Source organism: Gekko japonicus, unplaced genomic scaffold (genome assembly GCF_001447785.1).
Source record: "Gekko japonicus isolate JY-2015 unplaced genomic scaffold, Gekko_japonicus_V1.1 scaffold333, whole genome shotgun sequence".
Lineage (NCBI taxonomy): Eukaryota > Metazoa > Chordata > Lepidosauria > Squamata > Gekkonidae > Gekko > Gekko japonicus.
Window position 1 is genome coordinate 277143 of NW_015164192.1, and position 16477 is coordinate 293619.

Genomic DNA, 16477 nt, shown 5'->3' on the forward strand with positions numbered 1-16477 from the left:
TGCCAACCAAACAGGATGACACACTTGCCTCCCATTAGCCACATTTCCCATGGTGAGCTTTGACTGGCTCACCACCCACCCTCATGCTTTCTTGTGAGGAGGTGGGGCATGGGCAAATGGTGGCATCTACCGCAGCTGGTGGGAACCAGTCTTTTTAAATACTCACCTTTCCAGATGTACCCTAATATCTTCTAGTCTAGTGTTGCCAACTGCAAGGAAATACCTGACCTAATAAGAGGTTGATCTGCAGAAAGCCGGCAAAGCCTTTCTACAATGTGAAAACCAGTATTAACATTTGCAGAGCAAACTACTCTTAAAGTTGTAGGAGCAGGGGCTAGTAGAAAAGTTAGGAATGCTGTTTGCAAAAAGTACCTTAAGAAAGCTGAGAAGTTTAACTAAAGCATTACACTTTTGCTTTTGGAAGAAGAGATTTCACTTTTCCTACCCTGCAAGGGATGAAGGGAGAGAAGGAGACCAGGCGGCCAACCACCACTTCCTCCTTCTCTATTGAGATCTTCCCCCACCTCCTTCCTCTGCCCAGCCTCTTTCTTCCCACTTCTTCCACTGGGTTCCCTGTTCGTGTGGTTCCGAGGGCAGCAGCAGTCCTTGTCAGTCCAGGGCTGCAGCACCTAGCTCCATTGCCCACCTTCCCCTAACTGGCCTTTGGGTCCACCCAGACTTCTCCTTCCATACACCCACAAAGGAGGAAGAAATTGCAGGCAACCATGAGCTACTTCTCTGCCACTGATGCCTGGTCTGGCCTCTTACCCTGCAAGCTCCTTGACCACTTCTGCTGGGCTCCGCACCCACCTGGCTCATGAGACAACACAGCAGCTCAGGGAATGAATGTTCATGATTCATTGTGCACCCTGGTCTGTGCATCCTCCCAGGCCACAGTGCCTCAGGTTTAGGGTTGCCAGATCTGGGTTGGAAAATACCTGGAGACTTTGGGGGTGGATCTGCGAGAGGGTGGGGTTTGGGGAGGGGAGGGGCCTCAGCATGGTACAGTGCCATAGAGTCCACCCCTCAAAGCAGCCATTTTCTCCAGGGGAGCTGATCAATGTCAGCTGGAGTTCAGTTGTAAAAACGGGAGATCTCCAGTCCCCACCTGGAGGCTGGCAACCCTACTCAGGTTCCTGCATACCCAGCCCAGTGGTTCTGAACATGCCTGACCCAACCTTTTAGCATCATCTGGAAATGTTTTAATTGTGTGTTGTTTCATTGTTTTAAATTGTTTTACTAATTTATGAATGTATCTTATTGTTCACCACTCTGAGCCTTGTTTGCACATGGGAGGGCAGTCTAAAAGTTTAATTTATAAATAAATAAATAAATAAATAAATAAAACCTTATTTCCTCCCTTCTTTTTCTCTGGCTGACTGGGGTGGTCCAATGCATGAGGATTAGAACTCAAGAGAGCCCTGAAAAGAAAGGTGCCTGTACTCAGTAGCAGTGCATACTATTATATTAAAAAAGCTCCAAGTATTCATAATTAGTCAAAATGCTAGCATTGAAGAGCAGAGTGGTTTATATTGCCCCATTTAATTTTTTTAATAGCTGCAGTGACTTTTTTTAGAACTGTAATAAAAATTTGGAATTGCCACAAAGGACTAATCCCATCACTAAAAACTGTTCTTTTTGCCATTGTCACATTTCCTTGTGAAACAGCAGAGAAACTATGTGACAGGGGCTGTTCTTTGCACCAAAATTCAAGTCCAATTTTGTTTTTATCTGGGATAAAGAATTTTTGGATGAGGTGATCTTTGGGATATTTGAAAAAAAATTATTTTGAAATAACATATCCCAAAACTGTTTCAATATCTTCAAATATATTTAATTACATTCAGTTGTTATCACAACCTCTTGTTTTTCTAGTTGAAAGAAGAAGAAGGTACAACATTAATTATCGGATCAAGGAGCTTGGAACACTTATCCCAAAGTCTAATGATCCGTGAGTTCAGCTGTCATTTCTGTCTTCGTTTCTACAACTTAAAATACAACATAAGAAGGAAAGGATAAAATTGATTTGCTGGATGTTAGGTTTAAACTGGATAGTCTTATTTTCATGTTGGTTTTTCTTCTAGTGGACATCTAGTGGTAATGTCTTAAGTTTGTGTCTAATGATATATGGTGACTATCACTCTACGTAATTCTTCTGATCCCTGTGGTAAGACATACTGAACATTATAGCTGCGGGGTGGAGAATTTGCCAAGGTAATATCATGCTCTGAGTAATTTATGCTGTCCCTGTAAAATGTCCACATTGTATGGTCAAGTAAGTTTATAAGAATAAGCAAGGTATTATATATGAACGATTTTATAGAGATGATGATCACAGGTCAGCCATAACAGTTCTGTTCCATGGTCAAACTGCTCAATCCATGCAGATGTGTATAATGAAGTCAATTCTTTTTAAAAAGAAAAGCAGTTTGAGGGGATGATTATAAGTGAGAAGTGTATGTGGGTGTACTTAACCTTTGCCCTACCCTATTTCCCCCCTTCAAATTGTGCCCTCCTCCAAAGCTGCTTTTCATCTGATGGATCCCTGAACACTATGCCCAAGGAAGGGCAAAACAGCCCCCTCAGCTTTTTGCAAGGGAAACAGTGTGGGAGGGAAGGCAGAAGTCCCTCCTCTTAGCCAAATTGCTTTAGTTACAGCAATTGGCAATTTATAAATGGGTTCTTGCCAGTTTATACCAAGGTCCTGTTCCTACCAAGGGTTACCAGAGAAGGATAACGAAGGCTGTTGTTGTCAAAATAAATGTCTTTTACTTAAAGAATAAATCTCATACAAACAATACTGATGCACTCACACATTCAATCAAGTTCCTTAGAATTACAGTATTAAAATAAGCACAGTTGCATTAGCAGGTGGGGGTGGTGGTGGGCAATACTTATCTGTCTTGCAGTTCAGTTGTTCTGATGAAGAATGGATGGGAAGAAATGTAAACTAAAGGGAGTTCACACACGACCAGAACCAGCCAGAACGTGTGGGTCTCTTGACTGCCGATCAAGAGATCAAAGTAGAGGCAAGGGTTTGGGGATAGCAAGTGGGACTTAAGAGGAGTAAAAAGCAGACAGGGGTTGCTGCAGGGGATGCTAGCTAGCCAAGTATGAGAGGGAGAGCCATGTGACTGGTTCTTTCCTTTTATTGGGAGTCCAGGAGGTGGGTGGTAACTCTTCCAACCTGTGGACCCACCTACCTGTTAGTCCGTCCCAAAAACAATCCTATTGGTTGCCTATAGGAGTGGGAGGTTACCTATAATATTGTAATCTAAAACCTTACTCAAAGGAGGGCATCTGGGCAGGTGTGAAAGCCTAGGGTCGGGATGCTCCATTGTAGTGTTGATGAAGCTGGCCATTCTCATTGTGAACCAAATGTCCATTTGGCAGGGAATACCAATGCAGGAACAAAGCAGTGATGTGTCGTACATTGTGACGAAATGGCTGCTAGGCCTTAAAATGGATACCAGCCTGGTAGTTCCTTATGTGTGTGTGTGTGGGGGGTACTCCATAGGGAACAATGGAGCTGCCATACCTCCCTGCCTATACTTCCCAGCAGCCTTGAGGAGAAAGAAGGGAAAAGAGAGTCACAGCCTGGTCTTCAGCGTGGACGGCAGGTTCAAGTGAGAGTACAGGTGGGACTCCTGTCACCAGAGACTCCGTGGGCAATCCAGGCCACCATAGATAGTGGTGGAGAGCCAGGAGGGTGGCAGCACTGGTGGCCAGTCCTGAACAGGAGGGCTGGAGTTTCTCTCCACAACAGAAGGGGGAAACACAAATCCGGGCCTGAGGCCACAATCCACTACAGAGGTAGAGAGGGTGTGTGGGTAGGGACAGAGGAATTGTGTTTTTATCCTGTTTATTTTCTGTGCCCAGTTGTGATGAAGTGCCTGTGTTTATTTTCTGTGTATATAGTTAAATAAATCTTCCTTTTTTGAGTTTAAAAAGCCTGGTGTGCCTTAACCACATAGTCCTCCGTGCTCTGCACATTACCAGAGGCAAAGGGAGGCCAGGGAACACAAATGGGTCTAAGTCTGTGAGGTTGTCAATTCTCCAGGGGGCGCCCAAAGATCGCGGTACCCACTTCCCAAGGTGGGGAATTTAGCCAGAGGGGTCTCACTGTCCCTCAAGGAAGGCGGTAACTCAATTCAGTGAGTGGTGGCCGCGTTTAATGAAGAGAAATAGTCCCACCAGGCAGGGTGGGAAGGGCAAAACAGGGGCTTGCGAGCCACAGGACGGCACCCCAGTCTCCCAGGGCTGAGGGCGGGTCCCCGTTTTGCCACATACGTGACCACAAATGATTCAGCAATGAGAGCTGTCTCTTCTCAAGCTGTTGTTTCTTACTGATCACAATAATGGAGGTGTGTGCTTCTTCACCAGGCTGGTAACTGTGTAACTGAAACCTTATTTACATGTAAGGCTTGTGCAGGCACCTTCTATGTGTAGTATCACAACAGGTGACTTAAAGTGTACAGATCTCTGAGCCTGTGTGTGTGTGTGCACAGTCCATCGTGTGTGTAGCAATAAATATAGTCCATAAAGCAAAATATCAAGTTCACTCTTTAACACTCCTCCCGCCTCACAGCCCTTTGAGCCACACAGAGCAATGAAACAGTTTGTAAGGTGAGTTTCCCAGTGACATGTCTGACTGTGAGTCATGCCAGGGGACTCCTGACTTGGCTTATGTCACATCTATCATATGGCTAGCCCCCCCAAGAAAGCTACTAAGCCCTAAATACAAGGAAGATATGTAGTCCTTGACTTTATTAGACCAAGCACAGCCCACATCAGCTACAGTTTAAGATGAAACTCTTTATATATCCCTGCAAGCCTTACTCTCTGTTTTCTTGGTATAATCTTAGGGTGATGCCAAACACTTTCCTACCCAAAAGCCTCTGTTCTAAGTGCAAATGAGATGCCTTTATAATAAAAGGATCTACTTCTCCAAGAAAGCTCGTAAAAACAACAACATAAAACCAACAATGCCAAATCAGAGGAGGGAGGATTTGCCCCTCACTAGCAATAATATGGATTACTGGGTTTACAGAGGACAGGAAGTGCAGGTGGTGCCCTCTTGTTGCCATATACAAGAAGTGCAGTGGATGCCCTCCCATTGCCTTCGAAAGGGTACCACAAAAACTCTATTTTTGCATATCAGGTATTCAAATTTTAAGAAAGAGATACAGCTATGAATGTGTGCACTATAAATATAAGCTTCACTCCCCTGCAAGGAGACTGGCGTAATTGCAGGAAATGCTGTGCTTGAAAGCATTGATACTAGCTGCTCAGTTTATTATTTACTGCCTAGATCTTCATCTTTGTAAAGCCACATCATGGAGCTTGAACAGTATGTACCACTTATGACTGTGATACCTGTGCAGCTGGAACTTTGTACTTTGCATTGACTCATTTGTGGAACTTTCCGTGATGCTTTGGATGAAGTACCTGTTGACACTTCAGACTTTTTTTTTATCCCCGAGAGCTAATAAATGTTTGATTGAATTAAGGATTTTTATAACAATATTGAATGTTATTTGCGAAGTACAAGTTTGTCTTGACAAGCCACTTTGAATGAAATCACCAGTGAAAAACGTTAATGCCATACTAGTAGCTCCTTCTAGGGAATAACATTTTTCACTTTTTCTACCATATCAGCCTAAAATAAACTAATCTGTTACTGATGCTGCTAATATTGCCTCAGGAAGTGCCTGTTCATATAATGCAAGAATCATCCCTAAATCCTGAACAAGACTTTGTTCGGATTACTATAGACATCCTGAAAAGTATTACAACATTATGAATAAAACATGAATGGCATTCTGTTCATTGCAATACCGATACAGCTAAACTTGGAGTGGACCCAAATTGGGGACTGGGGGTCATGAAAAAATACAATACCCTTCTAATATATCAAAATCCTGTTGTCACAGGTCAGGTCATCAGGGAAATGATCACACCCTAAAGAAAGCTATGAAAAGACCCTAACTGGATCCACTGAGTTTATCCAATGTGTTGATTAAATCCAGAGGCTCTCAGCAACTCCCAGTCAATACCTCCAACTATTCCCCATTTCATTCATTCAACCATTCATTACATTTGTTCTATAAGCAATTCTTTTATTGATTGGTTGGTTGGTTGAAATATATGTGCCCTGCCTTTCCTCTTGTCTCAAGGTGGCTTATATCCAAATAATAAAACATAGATTAAAACCAAATGAAATAAGAAGCCCAAATACCTCTTAAGATGCCAGCTGACAATACCCTGGCAAACAAAGAAGTCTTGTGCTGCCTTCTGAAGATTTCCAGTGAGATGGTGGACCCTCACCTCTTCAGGGAGCTCATTCCATGGAGTAGGAGCCATGATGGGAAAGGCTCAGGCTCTTGTATACACTGTTGATGCAATGTACATAAGGACAGTAGGCTGGTGCAGTGCATATCAAGAATGAGGATTTGTTTAAGTTTGCGCTGATCTCAATTCATAGAGGTTTTGTAATATTACATGGAATGGTTTGCAAAACTCTGGTTTCTGTGTATCATCATCAGTGAGGTTCAGAATTAAGTGAGACTTTTTTCTCTAATAAGCATAAAAGCATCCTCATTAGAAAGTCTGGTAAAAAGCGTAGTATATTTGAAATGATCTTTAAAAATTTAGGCTTAAATTCTTAGTAATGTATGTTTCCTAGTTCATTAATGCAGAAATACTGCACATAGATTTTAATCTTAGAGTTAATAATAAAAGCAATTTTCACTAAAAATATAAAAACTGTAATGGTAGAATCATGATATTGCATTTAGCTCTCCCACAAAAAGTCACTTTATTACTTTCTTTTGACACTTATTTTCATTCTGGGATTAATTTTACTATATAAGGGCTTCTTAACTATTCTATTAAAATTTCCATTCAGAAGCAATAATATCTAAGACTGAATAATGGTCATGTAAATCATTATTTCATATTAATGTAAAAGATTTTGTACGTTCTTATGAATTTTGCTGACATGCACAATTGTGAAAAGGTTATCTCTACTTTCTGCAGTGATATGCGCTGGAACAAAGGAACTATTTTAAAAGCATCAGTGGAGTATATCAAGTGGCTACAAAAAGAACAACAAAGAGCCAGAGAATTAGAACATAGACAGAAGAAATTAGAGCAGGCTAACAGGCGACTTTTACTACGCATTAAGGTTTGTATGGGAATGTACTTATTTTGGGCAAAGTTCTGCAGATTTTATACACCAACATTTTTTGTTTTGTCACCTCACTGGAAATACTTTTTGCATTAATGAGTTAATTTTTCTGCATCCTTATACCTACATATGTATTGCATTATAATGACAGTAAAATACCAAGGCTATTAAGTGTAGTCTGAAAGGTAATGTACATCTTTTTAAAAATGCAGCTTTCCAGTAGATTATACCCATGTTGAAATGACAGTGGATGGGAAAAGGATTTATTTGTTGGTCAAAAACAGTATTTGGGCATTGAAGATTCCATTATATGATTTTACACTTTGAAAAATATCCATGACATTGTGTTACCTTGCATACGTTGTGCCACATTAAATTAAATTGCACATCATCTTCTCCTGGCTTACTGTAACAGATCACTCATGATTTACAACATATTTAATTGGGTAAGGTATCTGTACTACTTCTAGCTAGAATCCCAAATTTTGGTAGATAATTAGCAAGTAGAAATGCCAGTAGAATTTGCCAGTAGAATTTTTAAAATAACTTCTTAATTCTTAGTAAAAGGCATGATCCAGCCAGGCATTTCCTGAGTGTTACTTGAACATAGATGCTGGGAATCTTGAAATGAAAACAGTAAATATTTGGACTCACTATGATTGAACTTTTCATTACAAATTGAGCCCCTAAATGAAACCTTTATGTTTTTTTTCTCAAAATCTGAATGAGCACCATTTTGAGTAACTTTGTACCTGTGCAGTAGCTGCATTTATAGGCTTTCCTGCCTACACTGATTCATATGCTACAGGGTCATGTTACAGGCAGTGAATTGGAACAGCTCTTTTTCATAATGCAGGACAAGAATCACATGGCTGCAAATAAGTCTTCCCTTAAAAAATAACTACCACTTTCCTAACTTAATCTCAGAATGTGCATGGGTGAGTTATTCCTGATACACACAGTGTGCCTGCTTTTTGTATTAACAAACACCAGGCATAATGTTCTTGGCAGTCATGGCAGGGCCAAGAATATAGTTAGAAAAACAAAACATTGAGTCCCAAGAAACCCATCACAACTAGAGTTTGGCAGATTTGGGAGGAAAAGGGGGGGACTACAGCACTCATGGAATGATGTGTGGATGTGGATGTGTGAATGGATTCATCTCTAGCCGTTGCCATTTGCCAGTCTTTGCTGTTAATGATCACAGAGTTAAGCAGAACACAGGGAGACACCTTTCAGATTTAAGTTACATAATATGAGGAGTTAATGTTTTGTGTATTTAAAGAATGGGGCAAACAGCAGACAGGGAGGAAACATAAATTAGAAAAGGAAGCTACGGGAAAGCATTTATATGTAATATTGCACATGTATTACTGTTTTCTTTACATGATAGAAATATGCAAACAGTTCACACACATCTAACTGGATGTTGAACATGCAACTATGCTTATTGTAGTTGGTGTACAAATATCTCAGACTGAAATGTTGGGTGGTCAAGGATCCCTGATTAAAATCAGTTTGACTCCAAAATTTGTAATTTTGGCTGGCCATACTCATAACACACAATCCTGCCAAAGCTTGGCATTGAGACCAACTGAGTGAAACTGAAATTTAAATATGTGGATAACAGAGAAATCCAAAGCAGAGTTACACCTTTTAAGCCTATAGACTTTGGAGTTCCCGGCCTCCCAGCAAAATCAATGAGGTCCGGGGACTGTTTTGCCACCCCAGAGGAGCCGGGGCAGCGACAGAATCATGACGCATGGCATCATGACATGGGTGAGGTGGGCAGAGCTGGCTTGGCTAAACCGCTGGGCTCTGCTCCTGCCCAGACAGTTGCTGACTCGTGCTCGCCCACCCTCCCACCCTGTTTTTAGTGCAGGCTTTTGCTGGTCGCCTATTGGGGCCAGGTAGGAATTTTTCACTTTTACTTGAAATTGGCAGATTGGGTGGAGGTGTTTTCGCCTACCTTGCACTGAGAGCAGCGGATTGAAGTGATGGATGTGGTGGTCAGCATTTAAGTAGGTTGGTCACTTGGCAGGTTGGTGCGGGCAAGAAACCGGAACTAGTGAGCACCTTATGGCATTTTCCCCATTAGGGAACAGGGGGTCATCAGGAACTGCCTTCAGATTTTCAGGTCCAGGGTGGGGAATGGTGATCACCTCCTCTGGGAACCTCTAAGGATATGCTCCTCCCTGCAATTTGTCAGGCTTCAGGGGTAGGCGCTCCTAGGTGGTGACCAGTTTGCTGGGTTGCCGGTCGTGAGCCAGACCAATGGCTCAAGACCAGAGCTGGGTGACCCGCCCGAGAAAAGGGCAAGGAGGTTGGTCAAGGGAATGACACCTGCCTTGCCTGTTCTGTGCTTGCTTAGCTGGTCCCTTGCCGCAATGTTATGTTAAATAGTTAATAAAGTGGCCCTTGTTTACTCCAAACTGTTGTCTGTCTCGTTATTCCGATTGGGGGGGGGCAATAGTTGACACAGCAGGGTGTGACTCTGCTTAGGATTACACTGTAAATGTCACATCAAGCTTAATAGGATTTTACACCACATAACACTGTTTAGGTTGAATCCATAGTGTAAATAGTAGATACACAATGTAAATGACCACATGTTTCAGATAACAATGAATGAGTCTGCTGTAAACACTGAGGGGTTTGGGACACCTGTGACTATAACAGCAACAGCAACAAAAACAAGCAACAAAGCAATCTATGTCATATATACCATTGGGGTATCTGTGTTAATTAGTGTTGAGTAGAACTCACTTTGTCATTTATTACCATTTCATTCAGTATCTGTGCTTTGTATGTTCAGCGTGGTGTCAAAACAGATTTTGCAATGATTGTTAATTTAAGTGTTATTAAGATATCATTCACATTTTTATATAACTTACACTGAAAAAATCAAATTGCTTTCTAGAATGATAGTCTAAATCTTCTTGTCTCAAACCACAGGAACTAGAAATACAGGCACAAGCTCATGGCCTCCCAATTATGTCTTCAGTCAGTGCTGTAGACTTAACATCCCAAGTCACAAAACAGCAGGCATTCCCAGAAGACAATTCCGTCAACTATTCTCAACATCTTGCAGTGGCCCATGAACAACACTCTGACTTCAGAGATGCATCTGCAGCCTTTTCTGATCCACTTTCACATTTTACGGATTTGTCATTCAGTGCTGCATTGAAAGAACAAAAATTAGATGACATCTTATTGGATGATACAATATCACCATTTGGGACAGATCCACTGTTGTCTTCCATATCTCCTGGTGCATCCAAAGGGAGCAGCCGAAGAAGCAGCTTTAGTACAGATGATGGGGATGAGCTATAACATGGTAAAGATTGCATCAGTGGGTTTTGTTTTACATTGTTTGGTGCTATGAAATAAGGATATGTATTTACATTGCTCTTCAGCCCGTTTTTTAAAAAATCGGTATTGCTTGTCCATACAACCTACTGGGGAATATGTGCAACCATCATAGAACAATAGCAGAATTTAAGGTATGTCTTTGCTTAGAAGTGACTGAGTGACTGCATTTGAACTTTCCAACCAGCTTTTCCACTGGTGAAAAAGGGAGGCCAGGGTAAAGGGTTATACTGGGAACTATAGGTCCTGCATGAACAAAAGCATGCACAATGGGAGGAGTGGAGTAAGGAGGGCAATTAGGTGAGATTGAGTGAAAAAGCTGGTTGGGCCCATCCATTGACACTATTTAATTTATGGATTAACCTTTTCTTGCTGCTTTTAGTCAGTATCACATTACTTCCAGAAGCTAAACTGCACATCTTGAATGCCACACTTTTTATGCTATATCTATAGTACAAAAGGAATTGGAATTGGGGTGAGAGAGAAATAAGTCTAATTCTGTTATACGCATATGTCCCTTCCTACTTTATTAGTCTAGATATACTATCAAAAAAAGTGGAAGAGGTTGACTGTTCATATTGGACTTCGACAAAAGATATTGATTAATGAAGTAATGGAGATTTAGGAATAAGAAGGCATCATTTTCACATCTGGTGGGATTCTGAAGACTGGTGTGTGTTCTTGAAATGAGTTAAATAGAATTCTCTGTATAATACTGGTCCACTAGGAAATAAGCTGACAATAATTCTTGCCAATTGAGCTCTCAGGAAAAGTTTTCTGATGTTGTTGAGTGAGAGATCTACACAGTTTTGAACTGTCCTTTCACAGGAAGCTTTATTTTTAAGACACCAGTGGAAAGGCTCTTAATCAAAAGAAATCAAACATGAATGTGCAACATGATTTTCTAATTTAAACTTCTATGTGGGTGCTTGATCACTGTTCTGAACTCTCTTGATTTTAGGAGAAACTGCTTCTCCACAAGAAATTGCAAATTGCACCAGTGTTTAAAAAAAATTAAGGAAAAAACTCTACTATGAAAAGAACTAGCAAGCAAATCCATGTACACTCTGTTTATACTCAAATACATCAGCCATTGGGCTGGGCAGGGTTCCAGCATAAGTTGAAACCTTGGCACAGCATGAGTGAGGCCAGTTTCAAAAATAATTGTTGTGCAAATATGTCTATAATGTTTAAGTGTCTGAATAGTGCTGCCTTCAGCGATGGAACATGTGCCTTTGTTATTTCACTGACACTCAGCACCTCGCAAGATCAAGCCTTGGGAGATCTCATATTGAGCTCTTTATAAAAGGGAATGAATCTTACTGCTCTGGCTCATGCAGTAGTTCCATGAATGGGAGCACAAGATAGTCTTGGATTAATATTTGAGAATCTGCTACAAGTGTAGTTTATAGGATATATGTCCAAAAGGCTTCTGATCCAGCTTTAATCAAATCTTAGTAATAGGTGTGTGCTCTTCATATGGCCAAGGCCCTAGGAAGTTCTACTAGAATATTCATTGGAGTGGGAGGGCTAGATAATTTTTTCTCATTTTTTCTAATAACATATATTCAAAATTCATCTTATTCCTCCAGTATACATGAAGCAGTAAACTCATAATTATGCAAAAAAGAAGACGAATTGAAATATTGCTGTCTTGTTTAATTCATGAAATAGTGATAGATGTTCATAGTAGGGGGAAAAACCCACCTACAGTGTTTTCTGGCTTGCAGTTGGATGCTGTATAGAGATCCCCGCTAAAATAAGTGAAAACATTATTTTTTGTCAAACAACAAGAATGCTGTTGCTTTCTAATATAAAGGACTGAAGATAATTCAGTCACTTAATCTTAATAACAACATTGCTATTATAATACATTTGACTGTAATAGGGTTGTATATAAAATGGAGAGTGTAAAATTATTGTAATTTAAAATTACATTAAGTCTTTTAGATCAGTTCAGACATTTACATTGCTATAAGACTGTAGAGTCATTTTTATAATAATTGCTATTTTTCACTCTTAATACAATCTCTTGTTTTCTAAGTAACTGTATGCAACTGAATATGCTTTATTACAGAATGCAATCTTTATTAAAATGCTTTTTAATATGGGCTGGTATTTATGTTTGTTATAGGAGTGTAAAAATCAACCAGATGTTACAATAGCTCATGAACATGTTTAGTTTAGATAGCCACTAAGCATCAAGTAAAGCAAGAAGATAATATAACAGCTGCTAAACACATCTGCAAGGATATCCTAAGCAGGCAAGGTGTTGAACAACTGCTAGACACTATAAGACATCATGATCCACTAACCTCCCATTATATATTTAATACAATCTTCTTCTGTCTGTTTATTCCTACTGCTAAGGCTTTGATTTATGGGGAGCATTTTCCAAATGTTGCAAAATTGCTGGCAGGCAAAGATGATAACAGTTAATTTACAAAGAAGCCCTAAAAAACCCTTTTTAGTGTACTAGATGTTCCCAAGACAATTTAGGATAAACAGAATATTGTATTTTAAGTTATAAAACATTTGAGAAAGCAGATAATTAGAAAACATTTTTGCACTCTGAAGATACCCATGTTTAATTAATATAAGTAAGGATCTGAGCTTCAGCATTTGAAAAGCTCAGTACCAAAAGTGCTGTTTTTTCTTGAATATATTATGCTAGCTTATGTATATGAAGGAAGTTTCCACAGTGATTAAACAGGAATACAATTTAGCATGCCTCTGTAGTCTTTGTTTATATCTTAAAACGTGAACTTTTTTCCCTTTAGAAAGCATTAAATAGACATTGGACTTATTTGCTTTTGAATTATTTCATTATAACTGTTTTAACTATAGTGCAGCAAACATTAAAAGTTAATTAGTCCTCTTGCACTTAATTTAGAATTTGATTAGCCATAAATGGAGTTTGCTTTTGCACATTGCATTCACTTAAAATCTAAACCTGTGAGCGATTCCTTGCTTTTGAAGCCCATTAGTTCTCAGCACCCAGCAGAATTGGGCTCTTTGAGGTTAAATAGTGGGAGAAAATTGAATCACAATATACAAATTAAGAAACTTTGTGCACTGCCTACTCAGTGAGAGACAATGACACTAGTAAAAGACATCCAATCAAATTTGATGTCAGCATTATTTCTATTGACAGTCTGTCGATTAGACACAGCCCTGTGAAGTTTTGATACTAATAAGTGTCAAGACCAAAAATCTAATCAAGGAAACTACAGCAGTAAAGTATGCCAAGTGATGCTGGTTAAATCACTGATACCCATCACCTTAAATATATATCAGTTTCATTAATTGGCAACTACAAGACAAGTGTAGAATGCTCAGGATGGTGAGATTCTGATATAATCCACCACACTGTGGTTAAGTATATGATTCATGTAATAAGTAAAAAGTGCCTGCAGGCTATTGTTCCTAGCATGGATTAAAATTTGCATATTGCTACTCCTTATGTCAAAACATCTGGTGTCTGCAAATGCTAACATTTCGTTAAAAAGTTTCAGGAGCTAGGGAAAGTGGATTGGAAACATTGCATGTTACTCATTCGAGCATTATAATTGAATAAGAGGCTAGGTTAAGGAGAGGAAGATTGCAGGAAAAAAACTATTGTATAGTGAACATTATGGATTCATGGGGAGAGAATATATGCTGTAGGAGCTAAGGACATTCCTCACCGTATACAGGAATGAGCTTTTTCTTCCGACTTCATTAAAAATGACAATTGTTCTTATTGAGGTCATGTGTGACACCAATGTGTCATTATTAAGATAATATAAAGATATTAATTTATGTCTGAAATTTAAGGAGAGTATTTTACCCAGATGACATTATTAATTCTAATACAGAACCTCCTGCAGTGTTATTCTTAGCAACCACTGCAAATCTTCTGAACACACATCATACTTGTATAGAACGATGGATGAGTGTAAGATTTGACAACCCAGATGGGATCATTTGACCATCAGCTTCCCCTCTATCAGTTCATGTGTCCCAAGGTCTGTGCCAGATTCTAGAGATGGACCAATACTTGTGGATCAGTTTTGTAGGAATACCCTCATCCCCACTGAAAACTCAGTTTTCTTACAGGAGAGGGGATGTTTCATGACCATGGGAGCCTCCATAAATGGATTCTGTAAATTGGCACAACAAAACCTACTGCCCACATTGCTGGTCCCTAGCAGTCCACGGTCTGTCCCCATAATCTTCATTGAGATAGTCTTGCTAACAAAGTGCACCATGGTAAGGGGACTGCAGCCATTGGAGTGGGGAAATCTAAATGCAATAACTGTCTTATTCCTCTTCTGTTGAAAACTTGCATCGGTCAAAAAGGGAAAAGGAAGCTCCTTTATCTGATTCCATCTCATGGCCCCTGTACCCCATAATATGGTTCGTTTTGTTTGCGAGTCTCTCCTAATCCACCAAAAGGACTTTTAGAGCAAAATGTTGAAGTATAAGGAAGGGAAATATTCATTCCACCAACTCCTTCCAGGAACTCTTCTGTTGGATCCAACCAGAGGTCATTTTGGGGGGGAACGCGAGGGAACGCAGTTCCCCCGGGTGAGATGCAGGGGGGCAGGGCACATGACGAAGCCCCGCCCCCTGCTTCCGGCCGCCCCGCTTCCAGCCCTCATTCAGCCAGGAGGAGGCAGGAGAAGAGGGAGGGTAAGTTGCTTTCTCCCCGCCTCTCCCCACCCCTGCCTGCCTGGGGCCAGGGAGGGCCTTGGCGGGGCTTCCTTGCACTCCCGCTGGCCCTGCAGGTCCACCGCCAAGCCCCTGATGTCAGGGGGTGTGGCATATGCTAATGAGTTATGCTAATGAGTTCCCCTAGCTCTTTTTGTACGAAATGACCCCTGGATCCAACCCAATATTCACTCAAACCATTAGGTTCAGCATCCACTCATGCTGTGGTTGTTTCTGCACTACGTCAATTCTAAGAGTGTGCACCAAGAAAAACATGTTATAACTTTGATCTAGGCTTAGGGGGGTGGGTGAGATTTTTTCTCTCTGTGATTGTTTATTTTCAGGTGGGCCATTACTGATACAGGATTCAATTATGTGTGGTTCCACAGTTCGGGACCATTATTTACAATGGGGAATGTATATGAGCATCTGGGGTAGCTGTTTACAAAGATAATAGCACCAAATTTGCAAAGCATACTCGTCTTTTAAATCTAAAAATTCCTCCCTCTCAAAGTTTCAAGTGAATTGGACCAAGGGGGGCAGTTCTACAGACCCCCCAAAGGAGATGCCTCTCAGCACAGACTCAGATCTCTCCACTGATTCCCAAAATGGCAGTCAAGCAGCAGCATAGGAGGAGAGCTCCAGCCAGGCGTGGCATTAAAAAAACAACAGCTACCTGTATTTTCCTACTCTTACAGTGACTGACAATAAAAATTTACCTTGCCCCTGAAAACTCTGCATTTGCCATCCTTCCTTGTTGTGAGTCTGACCTGTTCATTTCCTCACACAAAGTAAAAGTGGCTTCCTTTGCAACCTCCACCTTTACCCCTTTCTGTCAGGCTGCCATCATGGATGTTTATTGGGATCAATGGGAGAGGCATACAGCCTCACTGAACATAATGGGAGCCAGGTATCTCAATTGACTTGCATAGGGTCTATTGAAATATGTTACAACACAAAAAAGTTGCAATAAAAATACAGAACAGATTACGAGAAACCTGCCTTGAATGACCGCCTCCAGAGCGGAATAATGGTCCCTGGAAATAGAACGATGCCCCTGAGCTAAGATCAAATGCTCTGGGATTGGGATGATGGCCTCTGGGACTGGAATCAGTGCTCTGGGAGCTGTCATTCCCAGTTCCAGAGCAGTTTGTATGGTCCTGGGGATTGGATGCAGTAAAACAAATGTCAGGAATGCACATTGGAAACAATGGGCGCCCCCTGATA

General features: G+C 40.7%; 1 protein-coding gene across 1 annotated transcript in view; it reads left to right on the top strand.

The window, feature by feature from the left end:
- Positions 1-10522, top strand: part of TFEC (transcription factor EC) — a 49722-nt gene extending 39200 nt beyond the window's left edge. The window contains exons 6-8 of the mRNA XM_015408294.1: positions 1876-1951; positions 7039-7186; positions 10145-10522. Coding sequence (XP_015263780.1) covers positions 1876-1951; positions 7039-7186; positions 10145-10522 — 602 coding nt within the window. The remainder of the gene's footprint in view (positions 1-1875; positions 1952-7038; positions 7187-10144) is intronic.
- The last annotated feature ends 5955 nt before the right edge of the window (positions 10523-16477 follow it).